We start from the raw sequence: 23,233 nt of genomic DNA, 5'->3' as shown, positions 1-23,233 counted from the left end.
TTTAAAAACAGAGGCTTAATTATTCAGTTTGTCCGTCCGATGTTTCTGAGATCAGATAAAACAGAGACAAGAAATATTCAGAACTGATTTGTACAAAACAGCTAGATGATATTTCAGTCCAATTTCAAATAAAAATGCATTAAAAATGTTAATTATAATTTTTATTATTACAAATCCAAAATCATCCATTACGCTATCCTGCTTTAACAGCCATTACCACCACATTCAATATAGAAAGAAATAAGAAAACTCTTCAATGAACTTTAACCTGTATTTACAAAACACTCCAAATAAAAAACACTCTTCTCTTAAAACATGACTTTTCTTGCTTTAAGTTTTGAAAATTCTGTCACTAGTTCTTTTAGATCCAGTTTTCCAGCTATTTCATGCTCTACTGACATTGTGGCAAGTCCAAAGAGTCTCTCTCGCACCATTGTTGAACGTAAATATGTTTTTATCAATTTTAACTTTGAGAAACTACGTTCCCCACTAGCTACAGAAACTGGCAAAGTTAAAAGAATGCGTAAAGCTATAAAAATGTTTGGAAAATTGTCTGCGAGTTTATTTTCACAAACTTCAGTACTTCTTCAGGAGTGGATGTTTCTTAAGTAGTCCTGAAAAACACTGAAGCTCACTACACAAATCTGTAGCATCAATGTCTTTTGAATTTTCATGAGTCAATGCCGACTCCAGTTTTATACAAAATTCTCTTATCTGTTTTGCTGTTTTCTTTTGCAAGCTGTGGATATCATATAGAAAGCCAAATACTGACTCTAGCTGCTGCATCTGTTGAAATCTTTCATCAACCGAGTGAACAGCAGTATCAAGGACTGCGAAGCAGAAATTCACTTTGAGCCTTTGTTTTGGGTTCTGAACGGGTGTGTGTCTCGTCCTTCATATGAAAACTGCTGTTTCTTTTGCCAAATGTGAACTGCCTCTGGTTCAAATTCTGTCGAAAAGTCTATTTCTTCAGCAAGCTTGAGAGAATCTATCAGTGTTCTTTTGAACACTTCATCACATCTGAATTCCTCCAGAATATTTTTAGTTTGCTGCAGTTTTTGAATAGCAGAATGTATGTTCAAGTTCTTTTTCTGAAGTTGCTTACTAGTGAGGTTAAACTCAAAAAGGATATTATACCACAAAATGAGTGAAATCACAAATTTGAACTTGGAAAGGCCATTTGCAAGAGCTTCGGCATCTGAATGTGCCGTATTACCAGATGATCCAGTAAAGGTAGTATCGTCAGAAATTTCAAATAAAGCATCATAAATGTTTCCAGGTTCATAGCAAAGAGGCTTCAAAGCATCAATGTTACTCTCCCATCTTTTCTGGCTAAGTGGTTTCACAGTTAGAGAATTCACATGGCGAGTCAGAATCTCCCAACGGCGTCTTGAGCCTGAGAAAAACTCAAACATGTTGCACTGGGTCAAAGAAACTGCTTGCCTCCAAACAGCATCTAGCAGCATCACTGACAACCAAATTCAGAGAATGCGCACTGCAAGGAACGAAAAAGGCCCTAGGATTGATTTCCATCATTCTCCCTTTCACACCATTGTCTTTACCCTTCATATTATTCCCATCATCATAGCCTTGGCCACATAAGTTTTCAACAGATAATGACATTGTTTCAAGCTCTTGTAGAATAGCTTCAGTCATAAATGCTCCAGTTGTCTCCTTCAGTGGTATGAAACCCAAAAAATGTTCCTTTATGAGCACTTCAACATTAGCTTCATCTGCAGACTTTTCCATATCCACAAAACAAATGATCATCTTTTTCAACATGACTCATATCTGGTGTACAGTCCAGTTTTATTGAAAATCATTTTGCAGAATGGGCAAATTACAGTTACAACTTTTACATATACCTCCCTTTATAATTTTCTTTTTAATGGCATTTGCTAGGATTTGAATCAGTTCATTTTGCATATTTTTTCCTAAGTAATGAACCTGTGTTTCATGATCAGTTATTTTACATAGATGCTCCTTCATGACTGGATCAAACAAAGGTAGGTATTCAACAAATTTTAAAAAGTTTCCATTACCTGGAGTCTATAATTTTTCATTTCTACCTTGGCCGCGGAATACTAAATTTTACCCACCGAGAACTTTCACTTAAGCAATCAGATGCTCTAATATTTGTTGCTAATATTCTTCTTTTTCCTTGATCACACAAATTTTCTTCATCAATAGTTTTTCTTTTTTCAACCGTAATTCAAGTTCTTTCCAATTTTGAAAACATTCCAAATGTTCTGTACTACTTTCATGTCAAGAGAGAATTGAAGATATGTTTTTCCAGTCCTTCGAACCATTTTCAGTAGGTGATTTACCAATTGCTTGATTTTTAAACAACTTGCAGCAAAAGCAAAACACAGAGTTCTTGGACACTGAATATTGTAACCAGTTTAGATGAATTTCTTCCCCATTAATGAGTTTCCTCTTGTAATACTGAGCAGAGAATTTTCTTTTATTTCCATCCTTAGGGAAGAAAAATTCATGAACTTGTTCGGGTCCATGTTCTACGAGAATTTGCTGCACAGTCATCACATCTGGGCCATGAAGCTGGGTCCCCATATTGTAACTTGTTTGTAACTTCCTCATCCTTTCTTCCTTCTACTTCATTTACTTCAATTTCTGCATGTCTCTCTGAAGGTCAATAAATTTTCTCCACTTCCATATCAGTCTGATGCTGTAAGCTGCCTTCATCTAAAAGTAAGTTTCCATCATTTTGAGTTTCCAAACAGTTTTTTTGTGGCTGTGAGCTACCCTCATCTTGAAGTAATATACCTTCATCTTGATTTCCAAACTGCTTCCATGCAAATGTGAGCTAACCTCCTCTCCACCTAAAATTCCTTCATCTGGATGCTGTGAACTGCTTCCATCTTTATTTGGATTAAAGAGGACATATTTCAGGACGGATCCCTGCTGTTTTGCTTGGTCCTTTTCCTTCTCAGCCTTTCATTTACGATACTCAGCTCCCGAGAGTTTTCTTTTTCCTCTTTCTGCCATGGGGTATTTGAATATTGTTATGTACTGTGCTCCCGACTGCAAGCATTATAGCGTTAAGGATGGCTGACAATCCCACCACATGGTTGGCAATATAAACCACATTGCAGCCATCCCAACACATCTTTTCACTGCTTAGAGGTTCAATGATTTGTAACATACACTCAACTAACCTATTAAAACAACTAGTTACAGCATTTACTCTGAAACAAAATGACCTTTTTCGACGTTATAACCCGACACTGGTTGTTTGGAAAGTAATCCCCTTCCTCACAGTTACCCACTTGGAGTGTGACATCATCACTTTCGTAGCCTATAAAGCATTAACGCTGTTACTTTCTTTTATCGACCTTATTTATTATATGTGAACCTGTTATAACAAAGAAAAGTTCACGGTTATACAGCCCAATAATAACGCTAAGGTTTAATAACGCTTAAAGATACTCACATTTTGGATTTATAATGCTGAAAGACATTATTCTTTGGCACCAAGAAACACAATTTTCCACAGTATTCACTCAATTCTTAACCATCTACCTGTGATGTGTGTTAAAATGACCGTTTGACATGTATCAACTCGCGATATCTCTGCTCTACATGAATTTCCAGCTATGTGATCTTGATGTATATTCAAGTTAGGTGTCACTAGCATTGTAGCTCTTGCCGTTGGCGGATGTGTTTCATTGTGGCTGAGTTATTGCTTATGAAAATTGCTGAGTGGGTCATCTTGACCCTACATATTCACTAAAATATTTATTTTTGCAGTAAATAAAAGATTTGACATATTAATAAATTCTCAGAAATGTAGAGAAATGTATTATAATTCATATTCCCTCCGTACGCACACCGGAATTGAAATAATGACATCTTCGTTATTTTATTTGTATTTTTTTCATTTTTCATTTTTTTTTATTTGATGTTTTTCCTCGAATTTGGTGCCCCATTTTATTTGGCACCCTAGGCGACTGCCTAGTTCGCCTATATGGATGGGCCGCCCCTGCCTCCAACTCAGCCAGACACCAAAATATATTTAATAGTAAAATGCGAAGTTTCAGAAATTCACCTTGGGCTTCATGATTTTGCCTTTACATGTCTCACCTAGCACAACTTTGCCTATCATAGCATAGTAAGGTATTTTCCTCCATTTAGAGAATCAAAGATGTATAACCTGTAAAACAACTTCTAGGAAGTAACACCCTACATGAAGTGAAATATGACATTCGGGTGTAAAATATGAATTGGGAAACTTGGTATTTGCATTTCCTTTATCAGATCTAAATCTTCCTCCAAGACACTGTCACAACATTTGTTTTATTTTCAAATTCTGATCCTTCTACTAGAATTTTAAAAAACAACTGATTTCAGTTGTGCAAAAGGGGTACATATAGCCTCTTTGAATACGATAATATAATTACATTACCTATTAAAATTACAGTTAAAACTTTTACACATACCTCCCTCAGACAACAAAATGTGTCAGTCATTACATTTTTCAAAAATACCTATAATTTTACAGCTATCCAGTTAAGTCTTTTATTAGCACACAAAACGCATCTTCCTCTAGAAAGGAAGGATGATCTTGAGGTCCAGGAACTGAACTGGGCCTCAGGAGATCAGGATTCAATTCTTAACTCTTCCAGACGTCCAGTGTGATCTTGGGAAAGTCACCTAATCTCTCTGTGCCTCAGTTCCCCATCTGTAAAATGGGGATAATATTTCCTTTATTTCACTGTCTTGTTTAGTTAGAGTATAAACTCATCGGGGCAGAGGCTGTCTCTTACTATGTTTGTACAGTGTCTACCACAATGTGTCTACCTGATCTGGGTTTGGGCTTCTAAGTGTTACTGTAATACGGATACTAATATTATAAGATGTAATACTAAAATAACCTCTGTTTTTGTATTTCACTTCCCCCATACTTATATTTATAACCTTCACTGTCTAAATAGTGTCTATGCTTTCCCACTTTGCACTGGAAAAATATGGAAGAATTGGAACAATTACTATGACATTTTTGCTATTGGGTATTTATCAACTTGAAAAAAATGAATGATAGTTTCCATTGCAAAATTTGGCCTGTGATTAATCTTTCCACTGAGGGTTTACCACATGTAGCTCAACTGTCTAATCTGTAAATTCTTGCAGGTAGATATCATGTTGACTTATATGTTGTATACCACTGAGCAGTCTATAGGTACTCAGTAAATAACTCCTGAATAGGTAGGGGGAAGTCATTTTCAAGTTTCTACCAGTGAGCAAGATGCAATCAAAAATTTGTTTTACATTTTATTTCCCTAATCCTACAAAATATGGGCACAGTTTATATTACATGAACAACATACCGGTGATAGGCTTCCCGACGGTACTTTTTCAGAGCATGCCCATCCATGTTCGCAGGAAGATCTGCTGCATTCTGGAGTCTGTCACTCCATGAAGTTGTCATTTTTAAATGGTCACTTAATTCTGGAAGAGAAAAGAGAGAAATTTGTTTAACCTGCAACATGTTTCACAAGAGTATTGTACAGCTGTTTTCTGATTACAAAAGGATCTTACAGTACTAAGAAAATTTGACAAGATGCCTGCTGTAACTACTTGTGTTTATAGGTCAAACTTGTAAAGGAAGTGACTGGCGATGTCTAAAAAGTGTTTGCACTTCCAATCACATGAATCCCAGAAAACACACTTTTGCTCTGGATGCCATCACCAAACACAAACTAAAAATATCAGGCCCAGTATCTGCTCCAAATGTCTTTGAAATACCAATTTAACTTTACCATATATAGCATCTTTCATACAAACTGCACCCCAAAATGTTTCCCCAGAGTTAAATAATGCGGTTTCAGATGTAAATAATAAATATTAGCTGATGGGGAGAGAAGCTAAGACATACGGGGAAGGAAGAAAACAGATGTTTTCAGCTGAGATTTCAAATGAGATGCAGAATCAATAAAGCAGACAGATGCAGTGTGGCTATTCCAGATGGCTGGAATTCCAGAGGTTTTCATAGGTGTGTTTAGAGACATAGGCCTTGTTTTTGCTGCTAAAAAAAAAAAAATCAGAATTTTTTTACCTCAGAGTAACTAACGCATGAACTATCACAGGGTAAAAAACACACAGAAGACAAGGCACTGTAGTTTTACAGAGAGGTAAATGAGGTTTAGTGCTGATCTTGCCTAGAAGTTTTATCTTGTGTTTACCTTGGGATAACTCACACACTTTAGTTACCCCAAGGTACAAATACACATTTTGGCAGTGAAGAGAAAGCCACAGGAAAGAGGGGCACTGTGCAAGCAGATGGAATGGGGAGAGGAGTAGAAAGAAATGACTGTAATAATTTACACTGGTATCATTTTTCAGCTTCACTCAGGTAATATATGAGGCACATTTGCAATGTATGCAATATTAATGAGTCAAATATTAACCATCTCAACTCTCCGGTAAAGTAGGTATTTACTGCCCTCCTTTTACAGATGGGAAGCTAACGCACAGAGAAGTTAAATGACTTTCACAAGGTCACAAACAGGGGTGATTATCAGAGTTAGGTTACACCAAATCTATAGATAGTTTTAAAACTGAAGAGAACAGTTTTGATGGTGTGTGTGTGTGTGTGGCTAGATTTTATTGATGGCCATGAAAAAAAGATATAAAAAATCAAACCATGGACAATTTGGCTACAAAATTGTATGCTGAGTATGTCCCACACTCAGCACTCTGTGACGACTTTCCAGTTACTAAAAAACAAGATTCAACAAATAAACCTTGCACCACATCCTGAATGCTGCGAGATTCATGCTTTGGCAGACAGCCTGAGGAAAGGCATTCCAGAGCTGAGAGCTCTCTACCAAGAATTCCCCGCTACACACCCAAGAGGTCAAACTCCGAGGAGCAGACAGCAGGAACATTCCAGCCAACTGCAACTTCCACAACAAGGTACACAGGGGGAAAATGTTTCTGCAATAGCCCATTCCCAGGCCATTTAGGGCTTTATAAATAATTACCAACAACTTAAATTCCACCCAAAGACAAATGGATGGCAATGCAGAACACAGGGCATTCAATTACCAACCTGGTCTGCTTAAACTGCAAGGCACTCTGCACTAGCTGAAGCCGAGTAATCACAAGTACTGAATACTCACAAGCAGACAGCATTGCATGTAAGGATCGCAAACTCCAGGTCAGCTGATGTTTAGAAGGTGCTCTGGGACCTTAGGAGTAGTGATGGATCGAATTAAGACCCCAAGACTGCAAACCACAAAGACTAAGGGCTGACATGCCCATTAATTCCTCAAGGGGCTTCAACATACCTAACCTACCAGCATCACCTCCGTCTTTCCTGGATTAATTTTAAAGCAGTTATCTTGCATCTATGGATTAGGACTCCGAGTGAAATAAATATGCCCACTAAGTGGTACTGACCACTCAAAAAGATCCCATGGCCACAGGGGCTCTGTGGAAGCAACATCATAAAGGAGAGCATTGGATTCTTTTTCCAAGTGAAGGCAGTCTGAATCCATTCTGATCATTTACACTTGTCTACCTTTTCAGATGTCTCCACCACAGCACAAAGACATAAGAGACAACGTGCCACAATTGAAGTCAGAAGACTTTTTCCAATACTTTAGACTCATCTTGTCACTTCATCTGCTGCTTGCCATTTTTGTCTAGGCTGAAAAAAGATGATGATACAGTGGAAAGGTGCATCTGAGTAGGAGTGCATCACAAAGGCCAGCAATGCCATGGTCCAACAGTTGGACAGTATCATTCCGAAAAGAATTCCGGAACACAGTGGATCCATTTGTTTCTCAGATGGTGGGACTATTTTAATTGTTCACCTTTAATCGCATCCTTATATGAATGAGAAACAATGGAGTTGTCTGAGGTCCTGGGAGATTTGTCTGGTTTTGTAACATGTGAGAAAGCAGCCAGCATCATTCTGTGCATGTTTGAGTTTGAAAAGCTGAGATTTGGGGGAGCTACAGAAATCAGAGCTGCAACTGCCAAGGCAAAAGGAAATGAAGGCATAAAGTAGTATACATTTCATTAATTTAACTTTATTTAGATAATATTGCATGATAAAAAACTTACCAATGCAGCAATATTTGATAATCATGTAAACTCTAACAGGCACTTCACCAGGTAAGTAGGTATTGCTCATACAGCAATGTACTCGCTTTGAGATAAAATATTAGGAACATACAAAAAGCACAAGGATTGCAAATTTGTGGCCCCAATCCCGAAAGCCATATTCACACAAGCAGCCCCACCTGACTTCAATGGAACTACTCTGGTAAATCAGAGTTGTAGATTCAGATTACCTGTGTGAATAAGAGTGAAAAGACACCGCCCTAGGTTTTCGTTTTTTTTCTTTTCTGAACATAAATCCCTCTTTACATTGATGCCAAGGATAGTGACCAAAAATAAGATGGGCTAAACTACTCCATCCATTTGTAAACTGCTGGGATAAATATCTAGCTGAGTGGGCAGCTGGCCAGTCAAGATTTTCAACTCTGAGCAAATGAAATATGATGCATCTTTCTTTAGTTACAAATCTATTTTTGAGATTAATCATCTGTAAATAGCACCACAAAAAATAGAAACCTTTGCCTAGATAAGATGTTTTAGAAATATCTCCCTATGATTTATTACAATTGTAGCTCCTGCTAATCCAGTCATAATTAAGCACCTTAGTGTTTCTGATAGAGAGCTCATTTCTGAGAGTATTTAAAAAAGTTTCCTGTGAAACTTTGATCCAGGCTAGCACGTGACAAACAAGAGTCTCTGCAGAAGAACATGGGATTTTTAACACAAATTTTGAAATAAACTGATTTTCCTCTTTGTTAGGCCATACCTTATTTAGAGAATTACCCATGGAAAAGTTTTGCAAATGTTGGCATGCCATTGACATTTTCCCCTTCAGGGGGACTTTTACTGGCTATTTTTCATTCCTTCATTTTCCAGCAGATCGTTAGAAATTTCTGCATCCCAGAGTATTATATTTATTTGGCTTTGGTACACTGTCCTTGGTTCAGCTGATTTTGTTTTTAATATTTTGACCAAGTCAGTTCATAGGATTACATGCCAAAAAAGTATAAACAACCAACAGCAGTGACAATCCCACTTTTATAGTACATTCTCAGAAAGTCTATAAAACAGAAAACAAAAACAGCACTAAACCTCTGTGTTTTAATATACTCACAAGAAGTTTACCAAGCACTGTTCTGGGCTGGTGTGTTCAGTTTTGAAAGCTGTAATATAATTGTTAATACTACTGTTAGGCATTCACACCATAGACAGAATAATAATAACAGGTTTCAGAGTAGCAGCCGTGTTAGTCTGTATTCGCAAAAAGAAAAGGAGTACTTGTGGCACCTTAGAGACTAACAAATTTATTAGAGCATAAGCTTTCGTGAGCTACAGCTCACTTCATCGGATGCATTTGGTGGGAAAAAAAAAGAAAAAAAAATTTTTTTTTCCACCAAATGCATCCGATGAAGTGAGCTGTAGCTCACGAAAGCTTATGCTCTAATAAATTTGTTAGTTGTTTTCCACCAAATGCATCCGATGAAGTGAGCTGTAGCTCACGAAAGCTCATGCTCTAATAAATTTGTTAGTCTCTAAGGTGCCACAAGTACTCCTTTTCTTTTTGAGAATAATAATACTTAACCTTGATTTTCTTTAGCACCTGCATCTCAGGATCCCAAAGCCCTTTACAAACCTTAAGTATCATAACACCCTTCTGAGACAATTGGTGTTATCTCCATTTCACAGACTGGAGACCTTGGGGCACAGAGAAGTGAACCGCATGTCACTGAAGTTAACTGAGGTCATAAAGCAAGTCAACAGCAGAGGTGTCACCTGAATCCAGGAGTCCTGACTCCCAGTCCTCTGCACTAATCACTATATTGCACTCCCACTGTGGGTGTTGTAATGCCCAAAGTGGGGCTAAACACCTCTAATACACATTGTGTGACATTATAATGTGTATTCAAGGGTGTGCAAGATATCTGAATATGTATTCAAACATATACGTATTCTGATTTTAATATTTAGCATTGGTTGTATTGTATGGAAGTTCAATGTCTGTTAAGGAAGTGCCAGATTGTATTAAATAAATACTCAAACTTCTACAGCTATGGATTGCTGCTTGCCAGAATAATATTTAGATTGACTCAGTCTTAGCAGGTTCATTAACAAGGCATCATTTAATCTCCACACAACTCTAGTGCTCCCTACTTTTCTTCCCAAACTCTGCACTGACCTTTTGTTATCCCCTCTGTTCCAACAGTGCTCCCAGCTTTCCCTACTTGTTTGTCAGCTTCTATCACCTCAGTCCCTTCAATGCAGAGTGTGGTATGACTACATTGAACTCATCCACACTCTGAAGTCCTCTTTAAAGGCCCATCTCTGCTGCATTGCTTACTGTGACTCAAGGTAACTTATACATTGGGTATGTCTACACACTGCAGTCAAACAGCCACAGCTGGCCTGTGTCAGCTGACAGGCACTCAGGCTAAGGGGCTGTTTAATCACAGTGTAGATGCTGCAGCCTGAGCCCAAATGTCTACACCGCAATTGAACAAACAGCCCCTCAGCTCGAGTCAGCTGACACAGACCAGCCACTGGTGTTTAATTGCAATGTAGACATACCCAAAATGCCTATTGTTATTCCCTTCTCCCTAATTTCTCTCTCTAGATTGCTAGTTCCTTAGAGCAGGAACCACTACTTTTGAATGTTTGGGATGCACCTAACACAGGTGCTGTTGCAAATAAATAAGTAAATAAATATTAGGACCACTGACTATCACCTGGATCTTTCACCTTGTTGATGGTACCTATATTTTATTTTTTTAAAATATGATCATAAAAATTAAAAACAAACTACCTCCCAAAGTATGATGGTCTAATAATGTCAGCACTGACTCATGCCAACGAAAACAACAAAAATCTAAAAATGGGTCTGAAACTTATTTTTACCCATTCATTTTTGCCAAACAATACAAGTTGACCTGCCATTTGCATTAGAAAGAACTGCATGGATAAAAAATGGAGTTCCAATCCTCAGTCTCAATATCACTGTTTTGGAAGGATTAAACTAATTCCCTTAACTCTTCATTTACACACTTCTTGGCTTTTTTGTGCCAATTCAAATCATTCTCAGCTTATCAGCCACTAATTTTGTTTAGTAGCGAATCACAAAATCATTTCTGAAGGGCGTTTTAATTACTGATACTTTTGAAAAAATAGATCAATTACTTTAAAACACTAGCAATTTTGTGAAAGCCCACAATTTCCAAATGTAAGTAAAGACTATAAATGACCTAAACCTGAAGAACTCAGTGTAGCTCGAAAGCTTGTTTCTCTCACCAACAGAAGTTGGTCCAATAAAAGATACTACCTCATTCACAAAAAGAAAAGGAGTACCCGTGGCACCTTAGAGACTAACAAATTTATTAGAGCATAAGCTTTCGTGAGCTACAGCTCACTTCATCGGATGCATCCGATGAAGTGAGCTGTAGCTCACGAAAGCTTATGCTCTAATAAATTTGTTAGTCTCTAAGGTGCCACGGGTACTCCTTTTCTTTTTGCGAATACAGACTAACACGGCTGCTACTCTGATACCTCATTCACCTTTCTCTAAACCAGAAAATTGTTATTTTGGTATTTTCCCTGCCTTGTGCCTGGCGTAAATTCCTCATTTTAAATCATTTTACTCCTAAAGGGCTGCCTCTTTGAGAGCATTTTTTTATTCTTTTGGATGACAGCAAATAAGATCCTCTTCCTGGAACAATAATTATTTTCATGGGATACAGGTAGCATAGTCTCAACTCACAGCAATTAGTTAATGTTTTTAGATGGCACTGAGCATGAAAAGTGCAATATAATGGCTAAACAGTATTAACAGGAATTTGTTGTTGAATTCTTGTTCACTCTAACTGGAGATGTGCATGAATTGAATTGAAAATATGCCCTGTAGTTTGTAGTTTTACTAAAAGATACGATTGGATTCATAACACTACACCTGTGCCCCATTAATTGCACTGGCTTCCCATCCATTTCTTGGTGTTATTTAAGATCTATAAAGACCTGTGTGGTTTGGGTCGTGTCTGCCACAGGGCCTCTCTCCCTCCCTGTACGCCACCGCAATGGCTGAGATGTTTTAGCCAACAGTCCATAGGGAACTGGTCAAACATTTCTCCATCATGCATTATTTATTTGTTATAGTTTGGTTTACAGACTATAGTCTCTAGCGGGTTATTTCTGGATGGGTGTGATAGAGAGAAAAAGCTGTTTACGGGGCCTATTATGGACAGTGATTTACTTTCTCACCAAATATCCTCTGTGTAGTGCACACAGGTGCTATGGTATTGCTGCATAATTAACTATTACATTAACTAAACAAACCAGTTTTTGTTAACTTGGATGTCTTTTCCAGACACAATATGTACTGACATTCTTACGCAAAATATTATTAATTACTTGCATCACTATAGTCATGAACCAATACCCACTGCGCTAAGACTGTACAGACCCAGAACAAAAGACTGTTTCTGCCTCCAAGTGCTTATAATCTAAGTGTAAGAAAAGAGACAACACATGGAAACGGAGACAGACGGGGGAGTACAATGAAATAAGGAGACAACGTTGATCAGCAGGACAGGCAATGGTCTCAGCACACCAGCAGCCTAACTCTTGTCACGTTTTTTTATTCATCATGGGAAAGGAGAGTTTTGAGGAGGGATGTGCAGGAAGATAATGAGGAGGCTTTGCAGATGTTAAAGGACCTCTTCCTAAGCTTGAAGAGCAACATGGGAGAAAGCATGAAGTTGCTTGTTTTAAAATGTAACAGATTGTCAGTGAAGCCAGCCTTCATCTCCTGACGCAGGAGTTGAGAGATGGGTGGAGGAGGAGAGGGTGTTGAAACATAAGCTTCTTATCTTCACTTTTATGTGATAGAGAAGGAGTAGCCAGTGGATGGATGCAAAAAGAGGGGTGACATGGTCAAAGCTATAGGCTAAGAACAATCTTTGCAGCCATATTCAGAATGGTTTGAGTAGGGCAAGATTGTATTTATCAAAGCTAGAGAAATGGGCGCTGCAGTAATAGACACACAAGATGATAAGAACGTGGACAACACTTTTAGCTGTGTGGATGGCTAAAAAAGGCCATATCAGAGAGGTTATGCAGAAAGAATCAGCAAGATCAAGACATAGCCTGAATGTGAGGACCTAGAGAGAGGTCCAAGTAAAAGATGACAAACAGGTTACACCCGAGTGACAGGCAGGACAGTGATGTTGACCACAGTGATCAAAAAAGGAGGTGGGGGGAGAGCTTGTGGGAGGAAGATTAAAAGTTCTGTTTTAGCCATGTTGAGTTTGAGCTGATGGCTAGCTATCCACAAGGAGATATGAAAGAGACCAGCTGAAATTTTACTTGGATCAGAATGAGAGAGGTCTGGAGTAGACAGTTAGATCTGTGAGTTATCAGCAGAGCTGGTAGTTGAATTGGTGTTCATGGGCGAGATTACACAGAGATAAGGTGTACAGGGTGAAGAGAAGGGGACCAACGACAGAGCTCTATGGAATCCACACAGGAAGTTGAAGGGGAGATGAGGAGCAGCCGTTATTTACATTTTTACCATCACATTTTATATTCTTCTGTCACCCAGAGAAGTTAAGCAATTTGCACAGGGCCAAAATGCGAAACATGTCTCAGATGGGAATAAAATTCAGGAGTTCCTTGTTCCTAAAGTGAGTGTTCAGTCCTCTAGACCCTGCAGCCTTATAGATTGCCTTGGCTCTCTCCATCAGCACCAGCTATAGCATTTTTTATTGTTTAGATATACTGTTGGTAGTCCATCGCTGACGATGATGATATTGTCACAGTTCTCATCTATGGCTACACATATGACTCTGAAGTCCAAATCCTGATGCAAAGAGTCGGTCGCACTGAGGGCATGGGAAATCTGTATCTATGATGTTTGAGGGTGCAGCTCTGGGGCGCCTTTCACCTGCAGCCTGGAGATGATTTTGTCGATCCTGCTCAAATCTGTTACATGCTGATCTTGTCAGAGACCACCAGTGAGCCATTTGTTCAAGCTCTTTGGGATTGATGCCAGCCCACTGGAGACTGCTCTTCAGATCATCTTTGAAGCGCTTATATAGATGACTCTTCTTTCTTTTGCCCTGACTCAGCTACCCATACAAGATCTGTTTTGGGAGACAGTGGCCTTCCATTTTGACGACATGTCCAATCCACCTAAGTTGTCTTCTCAGTAACATTTCCTCAATGCTGGTTGTTTTTGCTCTCTCAGGGACCTTAATATTAGTCACTCTATCCTGCCAGTGAATGCTCATTATTGAACAGAGAGAGTATGTGTGAAATTGCTCAAGCTGTTTAATGTGTTGTCTATAAAGAGTTCAAGTCTCAGATCCATACAGGAAAGATGTTAGAACCACTGCACTGTAGATCTTCAATTTGGTGGAGAGACAAATGTTGTGTAGGTTAAGGACTTTTGTTCAGAGTCAGCTAAGGGCCTGGCTGGCTTTACTAATTCTGGAGGAAATTTCCTTATCAAGAGAACTGTCACTCAAGATTGTGCTGCCCAAATATTTGCACTGATCCACATTTTTCAGCTGTGTGCCTTGGATGAAGATGGCCGGCACTGGGGCAGTGGAATGAGGTGCTGGTTGGAACAAGACCTGTGTCTTCCTGAGACCGATGGTGAGGCCAAAGAGCTGGGATGCTTCGGGAAATCTATCAGTGATGACCTGAAGGTCATCATGATACAAAGTAACATAGGACCCCATGCTCCATACATCTGACCACCCAGCCATGGTGCTTCTAACAGTACCACTGGCCAAGCCATTAAGAAGAGAGGATCTGGTCACAGAAAAGAAGGAATTCTGATGGTGACCCTACATGACTTATTATGAATAAGGCCCCATAAACATAGAGCCAGCCTTGCACCGTATATACGTAACCTTTAAAATATCGGTCATGGAACTCCCAGCCAGGAAAAAGGAGAAAATTAGAGGTGAGCTGTCACCTATTGTTGAGCCAGGCAAAAGTCTATACATCTTTACCAACACACACAATTATTTTTTGTAATTAACCCCTACAACACAAAGTGCTGTGATGCTTGATTAACTAATGTCCATAATACGTTTTGAGGTCCTCACAGAGAAGGCACTATAAGCAGAGAGTATTAATAACATCCCTACTAGTTATTATTATAACATTCTGGCATATTTTTAATAAATGCTGCTTGTGTTTCTTTTATGCTCCCTTTGTGAAGATAATTCTTCATTGCATCAAAGATATCAATCAAATCAAAGGGTTTATTATTAACCTAAGAGATTTTGATTTTTTAATACTACATATGATGCATGGATAAAAACTAACATTCTTTGCTTGCTAATAATAATATTTAACATTTCTTTAGCAATGCCAACACAAGGATCTTTCAAGGCTTCCAACAGTCCTGTGGAGTAGGCATGTATTATTATCTCCATTCTACAGATGTGGAAAATGAGGCAGAAAGACACAAAGTGATAATTGTGAGGTCACAGCGTGATCTAATGATTCAGTCAGGAACAGAACTCAGATCTCCTGACTCCAGGTCCTGTGCCTGAACCACAAGACCACCCATCCTCCCTCAGATAGTTGTAACAGCTTCGTCTGTCTTGAAACAGGAGCTGTAAGTCCTCTGATAAGTTAATTAACATATTTTCCAGTGTCCATGGAGCTTCTGCATCTCTATATCCTCTGCAGAATTGCTATACTGCAACATCAGTGCTGGCTTTATCATTCCCAGCTGACAAATTTATGCCTCTTACCCCCAGTGTACTGTTAATGTAACACTAATTTTCTGCTTTCTCTACCAAGCATGCACAGTACTGTCATACATCTAGAAACAAAGAATACAGGCCATACTTGCAAGACGGGAGACTCTATCCTGGGAAGCAGTGACTCTGAGAAGGTCTCACAGATCATGATGGCTAAGTGTGATGCTGTGGCCAAAAGGGTAAATATGTTCCTGGACTGTATAAACAGAGGAATATCAAGTAGGAAATTATATTTCTTTTGTATTTGGCACTGGTGCAGCCGCTACTGGAATACTGTGTCTAGTTCTGGTTTCCACAATTCAAGAAAGATGTTGATAAACTGGAGAGGTTCAGAAAAAAAACACAAAAATGATTAAAGGATTGGAAAACATACTTTATAATGAAAAACATAAGAAGCTCAATCTGTTTATCTTAAAGAGAAGATTAAGGGGTGACGATCACAATCCATAAATATCTACATGGGGAACAGAAATTTGATAATAGAGGGCTCTTCAGTCTACAAAACAATGATATAATAATATTCAATGGATGAAAGTTGAAGCAAAACAAATTCAGACTAGAAATAAAATGCAAATTTCTAATAGTGAGGGTAATTAGCCATTGGAACAACTTACCAGAGGTTGTAGTGGACTCTCCATCACTAGAATTTTGTTACTCAAGACTGGATGTTTTTCTAAAGATATGCTTTAGTTGAAATAGGAATAAATTGGGGACGTGCTATGACCTATGTTAATCAGGCTAGTTGATCACAATGGTTCCTTCTGGCTTTCTAATCTATGAATAAAGGGGACTCTTGCCCTCTACAATGATACTAATTGACCACAAAACCAAGAAAATGCTTTGAAGTTGTTAATACAAGGTCAGTGCATGGACAAAAAGTTGCTTCTGGGGAATCTCAAAGTGCACTGTGCACAAAAAGCTTCCGCTCGTTGTAAATGAATGAGTACAGTACAACACAAGACTTAGAGTCCTCAATATTGCACCTATTCTACTCACTCTATTAAGACTCCTTCTATTAAGAGCTAATGCAACCCTGGGATGAAAAAACAAGGGAACCCTGAGTAACAGTAGCGACATTATTTTACCTCTCTATTAGGCTCTGGTGTGACCACTACTGGAATAAGGTGTCCAGTTCCGCTGTCCACAACTCAAGGAAGATATTGATCAATTGGCTCAGAGAAGAGCCTCGAGTGACTAAAGGATTCTAAAAGAAAACATGTCTTATCATGATAGACTCAAGGAGCTCAATCTATTTAGCATAACAAAGAAAAGGTCAAGGGGTGACTTGATTAAAGTTTATAAAACTCTACATGGGGAACAAATATTTGATAATAGGCTCTTCAATGTAGCAGAGAAAGGTATAACACAATCCAGCGAGGGGAACTTGAAGCTAAACAAATTCAGACTGGAAATCAGGTGTAAACGTTTAATGATGAGAGTAATTAATCACTGGAGCAATTTGCTAAGGGTTGCAGTGAAATCTCTATCACTGACTATTTTTAAAACCTGACTAGAAGTGTTTCTAAAATATACGCTCTAGGAAATATTTTGGAGAAGTTCTATGGCCTCTTGGCCTGTGTTATACAAGAGGTTCCACTAGATGATCCCTTCTGGCTTTGAAATCTATGAAGACTGCAATGAAGTCCATTAAAATCTCCCTCTTTACAGTATGCTGTTGTTAGAATAATGCTCAACTCCTAAAAAAGTCTTGCACAGAAAAGGACACCCTAAAAATGTACAGCATGATTTAGTGCAAAGTTATCCAAACTGTGATGCACTGAGTGCTTTCTGGCAGTCTGGCCAGTCACACTGTGCTGTCTTTGCTCCTTGTTTCCAGCTGCTAAATTACATAAGGACATACGTAAAACTCATTAAATACTTGCTTATTATTCTCCATGCAAGCAATTGCTCTAATTGCCACAGGGGTGACTATGTGATTAGGAACAAGAGATGAAGTTAATCTTTCTGCTAAAACGTATTCCACCCTATGAAAAAATTTGAGAACCACGGATTTAATTGTTTTAGCTGAAGACCAGGAATTGCTTTTTGATTGAAGTACCTACCACAGCCAGAGCCATATCCTTGATTGGGAGCCCTAGACGCTATAATAATGTAAATAATAAAAAGTTTGATTCCATACTCTGTCGCTGACTTGTTCCTGGAACCTTGGGTAAATCCCTGAACTACAATATATCTCAGTTGCCTTGGAAAGTGGGGATGATAATACTTATCCATCTTTGCAAAGTGATTTGAGATCCTCAAAGAAAAGGCACAGACAGTACAAACTATTCTTGTTTTTACTACTGCTGTGCAATATAAAGGGTTAACAGCTACAAAGGCTGATTTGACATTGTAGCTGACACAAGATCATTTATGACTATGTTGAACAGCACTGGTTGCAGTACAGATCCTTGGGGCTCCACTGTGAAAACTGACCATTTATTCCTACCCTTTGTTTCCTATTTTTAACCAATTACTGATCCATGAGAAGACCTTCCCTCTTATCCCATGACTACTTACTTTGCTTAAGAGCCCTTGGTGAGGGACTTTGTCAAAGGCTTTCTGAAAGTCCAAGTACACTATATCCATTTGATCACCCTTGTCCATGTTTGACGACACCCTCAAAGAATTCTAACAGATTAATGAGGCATGATTCCCCTTTACAAAAGCTGTGTTGACTCTTCCTCAAGATACCGTGTTCTATATGTCTGATAATTGTGTTCTTTACTAATAGTTTCAACCAATCTGCCCGGTACTGAGTTTAGACTTACCAGCCAGTAATTGCCAGGATCACCTCGGGAGCCTTTTTTAAAAATCGGTGTTATACTAGCTATCCATCAGTCATCTCATAAACAGGCGGAATTTTACTTTTCTATGCTACAGGTTTTGTTATACATCAACTTTGTCCTGGAAAAAATACAGGACACCTCCCTACACACTCACGTGGCCGCACTTTAGTAATAAGCTCTATAAATGACTGCAATATCTTTTAACATGTACTATACAAAGAGCAGTCTTCATGTATATACAGTGGTCAGCATTCCAAGCTGATCAAATAATCCTGAGATCTGCACTGCCAAGTTAATTTTGTATTTAACAGGATTTTTTTTTCTGTTTGTATTTTACCTAAGAAATATCAAAATACTAGCTCTGGTCTATCCTGATTTTACTAGAGGACTTTTTAGGAGTATCAAAGGATGTATATATTGTAACTTCGCACACTTTAGTAAATGGCCCGGGGCACTGAATTTTTGACAAGGACATCATTTGTCCAATGGAGAAAGGGTGGACTTGTGGTTAAGACACTGACCTAGAACTCAAGAGACCTGGGCTCAATAACCAGCTCTGTCACAGACTTCCTGTGTGATTCTGGGCAGGTCACTTAATCTCTTGTGCCTCTGTTCTTGAGCAGAGATAATGCTGCCCTACCTCACAGGGGTGTTGTGAAGATAAATCCATACATAGTATGGTAGGACGAAACAGCAGCCTGGATTTCTACATAGACTGCTTCCGCCGACGTGCACGAGCTGAAATTGTGGAAAAGCAGCATCGCTTACCCCATAACCTCAGCCATGCAGAACACAGTGCCATCCACAGCCTCAGAAACAACTCTGACATCATAATCAAAAAGGCTGACAAAGGAGGTGCTGTCGTCATCATGAATAGGTCGGAGTATGAACAAGAGGCTACTAGGCAGCTCTCCAACACCACTTTCTACAAGCCATTACCCTCTGATCCCACTGAGAGTTACCAAAAGAAACTACAGCATTTGCTCAAGAAACTCCCTGAAAAAGCACAAGAACAAATCCGCACAGACACACCCCTGGAGCCTCGACCTGGGTTATTCTATCTGCTACCCAAGATCCATAAACCTGGAAATCCTGGACACCCCATCATCTCAGGCATTGGCACCCTGACAGCAGGATTGTCTGGCTATGTAGACTCCCTCCTCAGGCCCTTCGTTACCAGCACTCCCAGCTATCTTCGAGACACCACCGATTTCCTGAGGAAACTACAGTCCATTGGTGATCTTCCTAAAAACACCATCCTAGCCACTATGGATGTAGAAGCCCTCTACACCAACATTCCACACAAAGATGGACTACAAGCCGTCAGGAACAGTATCCCCGATACTGTCACGGCTAACCTGGTGGCTGAACTCTGTGACTTTGTCCTGACCCATAACTATTTCACATTTGGTGACAATGTATACCTTCAAATCAGCGGCACTGCGATGGGTACCCGCATGGCCCCACAGCATGCCAACATTTTTATGGCTGACTTAGAACAACGCTTCCTCAGCTCTCGTCCCCTAATGCCCCTACTCTACTTGCGCTACATTGATGACATCTTCATCATCTGGACCCATGGAAAAGAAGCTCTTGAGGAATTCCACCATGATTTCAACAATTTCCATCCCACCATCAACCTCAGCCTGGACCAGTCCACACAAGAGATCCACTTCCTGGACACTACGGTGCTAATAAGCGATGGTCACATAAACACCACGCTATATCGGAAACCTACTGACCGCTATTCCTATCTACATGCCTCTAGCTTTCATCCAGATCATACCACTCGATCCATTGTCTACAGCCAAGCGCTACGATATAACCGCATTTGCTCCAACCCCTCAGACAGAGACAAACACCTACAAGATCTCTATCATGCATTCCTACAACTACAATACCCACCTGCTGAAGTGAAGAAACAGATTGACAGAGCCAGAAGAGTACCCAGAAGTCACCTACTACAGGACAGGCCCAACAAAGAAAACAACAGAACGCCACTAGCCATCACCTTCAGCCCCCAACTAAAACCTCTCCAACGCATCATCAAGGATCTACAACCTATCCTGAAGGACGAGCCATCACTCTCACAGATCTTGGGAGACAGACCAGTCCTTGCTTACAGACAGCCCCCCAATCTGAAGCAAATACTCACCAGCAACCACACACCACACAACAGAACCACTAACCCAGGAACCTATCCTTGCAACAAAGCCCGTTGCCAACTCTGTCCACATATCTATTCAGGGGATACCATCATAGGGCCTAATCACATCAGCCACACTATCAGAGGCTCGTTCACCTGCGCATCTACCAATGTGATATATGCCATCATGTGCCAGCAATGCCCCTCTGCCATGTACATTGGCCAAACTGGACAGTCTCTACGTAAAAGAATGAATGGACATAAATCAGATGTAAAGAATTATAACATTCAAAAACCAGTTGGAGAACACTTCAATCTCTCTGGTCACTCGATCACAGACCTAAGAGTGGCTATACTTCAACAAAAAAGCTTCAAAAACAGACTCCAACGAGAGACTGCTGAATTGGAATTAATTTGCAAACTGGATACAATTAACTTAGGCTTGAATAGAGACTGGGAATGGATGAGTCATTACACAAAGTAAAACTATTTCCCCATGGTATTTCTCCCTCCCACCCCCCCCCCACTGTTCCTCTGATATTCTTGTTAACTGCTGGAATTAGCCTACCTTGCTTGTCACCATGAAGGGTTTTCCTCCTTTCCCCCCCCTGCTGCTGGTGATGGCTTATCTTAAGTGATCACTCTCCTTACAGTGTGTATGATAAACCCATTGTTTCATGTTCTCTGTGTGTGTGTATATAAATCTCTCCTCTGTTTTTTCCACCAAATGTATCCGATGAAGTGAGCTGTAGCTCACGAAAGCTTATGCTCTAATAAATTTGTTAGTCTCTAAGGTGCCACCGGTACTCCTTTTCTTTTTACATAGTATAGTAACCAAATATGAAAGGGGTGCCTGTTGGATCTCTTTTTAGGGGGCACTATTATTCATATAGCACCAAGAGCACAACAAGCACTTAGCTTGCCATGAGTCTTCTGGGGTTCTCCTTTTCTGCCCTTATTTTTTATTGTAACTCTTCCCCCCACCCCACTCTCCCAAAAGCTCTGTATTAGATGGCCCCAGCCTTTCAAATGACAATGGCAGGAACCAGCTGCGTCCACCCCCAAGTTCAATACCACTCCTCAGTTAGCCTTCGAGAACCTGAAATGCTCCCTTAGCCAAGGGAGTGAGCATGTACTGCAGTACTCCCAGCCTATCAGACTGGGGGTCTCAAGATATGACCCATAGACATAATCCACTTTTTTCATCCACCCTCTCCCCAAATGAAGGGTGAATGATTAAAATATCTATGTATCTTATTTATAATTCATTATATGCTAACGGTGAATTTAGATAAAATATATCTCCTGAACTGTGCTCTAGCCTTAATTGCTCAGTCCAATCTGGTAACCCTGCAGCATTTTACATGTGATAAGAAAGCCACACTGTCCTATCGGTTGAACAAGCAGGAAGATGAGGAAATAGGTAATATGACATTCATATCTGTGTTTAACTGCAGTTACAGCATGTTGTTTTTCTAGATAAAGAGAGCACCATTAATTTATTTTCTGACCTGTTTTTTCGGTCAGCGGTGGGCTGGACTGTCACATGATCTGCTCTGTCCCCTTTCCCTGGGAACTTCTGGGGCTGGTTAGCTGACTGAGTCAACCCAAAACACACCAACTAGACTCAACTGGGTTTAGGGATTATGATATATCCTAAGCTATCAGTAGAGTTGATCTCCCTCAGATACTTCCAACTCTTAATACTTAAAAAACTGACTGCAAAACTGAGGTTTTTTTGTAGTAATTAATGGAGCTGGATGGATCAATTACCTCACTGTGATTGCTATGGATAGCACTTTCACAGTGTGTCTTCACTTGAGGGTTCAACTTTGTTCCACTTCATTAAACCCTGTAGGAATGTTTTTATATATAAGAAGTGTTCCACACATTACACAGATGTCAGTGTGGAGAGCTACAAACATCTGGGCCAAAGCCAGCTAATTCAAGGGCCTGCTCTTTTTGCTTTCTTAAGCAAACAGTGAAAAATGAGACTATTTCACAGCATTTTGTAGGAGTGCCTAAGGAAAGCTACATCCCTATTTTTTCCTTTCCCCCAGGCCAACCCTACAATCTGCTTATTAAGTACACACTCGGTATAATAAATCTTTGTTTTGAGACATTCTGAGCATAACTGGGAGCTGTAAATATTATTCCTGTGGTTAGACAACTAAATTAGACCTGGACTGTGAAATGACTTCAGGACACAGCGGAGCACCCCATCCCCTTCTCTTTTTTCAAATGAATTTGTACTGGTGAAAGGAGCCAGACTGGCAGTTTTGGAGGCTGAAGCCCTCTGTTTAGCCACAGAATGGGAACAGCACAGGCAGTATTAGTGCAAGACTCCACACACTAGACCCTGCTAAAGTGCTTCATCCTGGTTCTGGAAAGAACATCTTCAGGGCTCTTCAAAGCTTGTGCCTTTGTCTTCTACTTGACTCCCACCCGAA

At 39.6% G+C, this 23,233-nt stretch overlaps 1 protein-coding gene across 5 annotated transcripts in view; it reads right to left on the bottom strand.

The window, feature by feature from the left end:
• The window catches only part of NT5C2 (5'-nucleotidase, cytosolic II), an 84,858-nt gene that overhangs the window by 56,665 nt on the left and 4,960 nt on the right, over positions 1 to 23,233 (bottom strand). For 2 of the 5 annotated variants that reach the window (XM_038409375.2, XM_043519878.1), the window contains exon 2: positions 5,346 to 5,466. In XM_038409375.2, the coding sequence (XP_038265303.1) occupies positions 5,346 to 5,446 (101 nt within the window). In that variant the 5' untranslated portion in view covers positions 5,447 to 5,466. Of the gene's footprint in view, positions 1 to 5,345; positions 5,467 to 15,936; positions 16,168 to 16,933; positions 17,050 to 23,233 lie in introns of those variants that run through there. The other 3 variants (XM_043519879.1, XM_038409377.2, XM_043519882.1) reach the window with 3 other exon arrangements.

The sequence above is a fragment of the Dermochelys coriacea genome, chromosome 7, assembly GCF_009764565.3.
Source record: "Dermochelys coriacea isolate rDerCor1 chromosome 7, rDerCor1.pri.v4, whole genome shotgun sequence".
NCBI classification, from domain to species: Eukaryota; Metazoa; Chordata; order Testudines; family Dermochelyidae; genus Dermochelys; species Dermochelys coriacea.
Note: the sequence above shows the minus strand (reverse complement) of the source record. Positions and strands in the feature narration are given on the sequence as shown.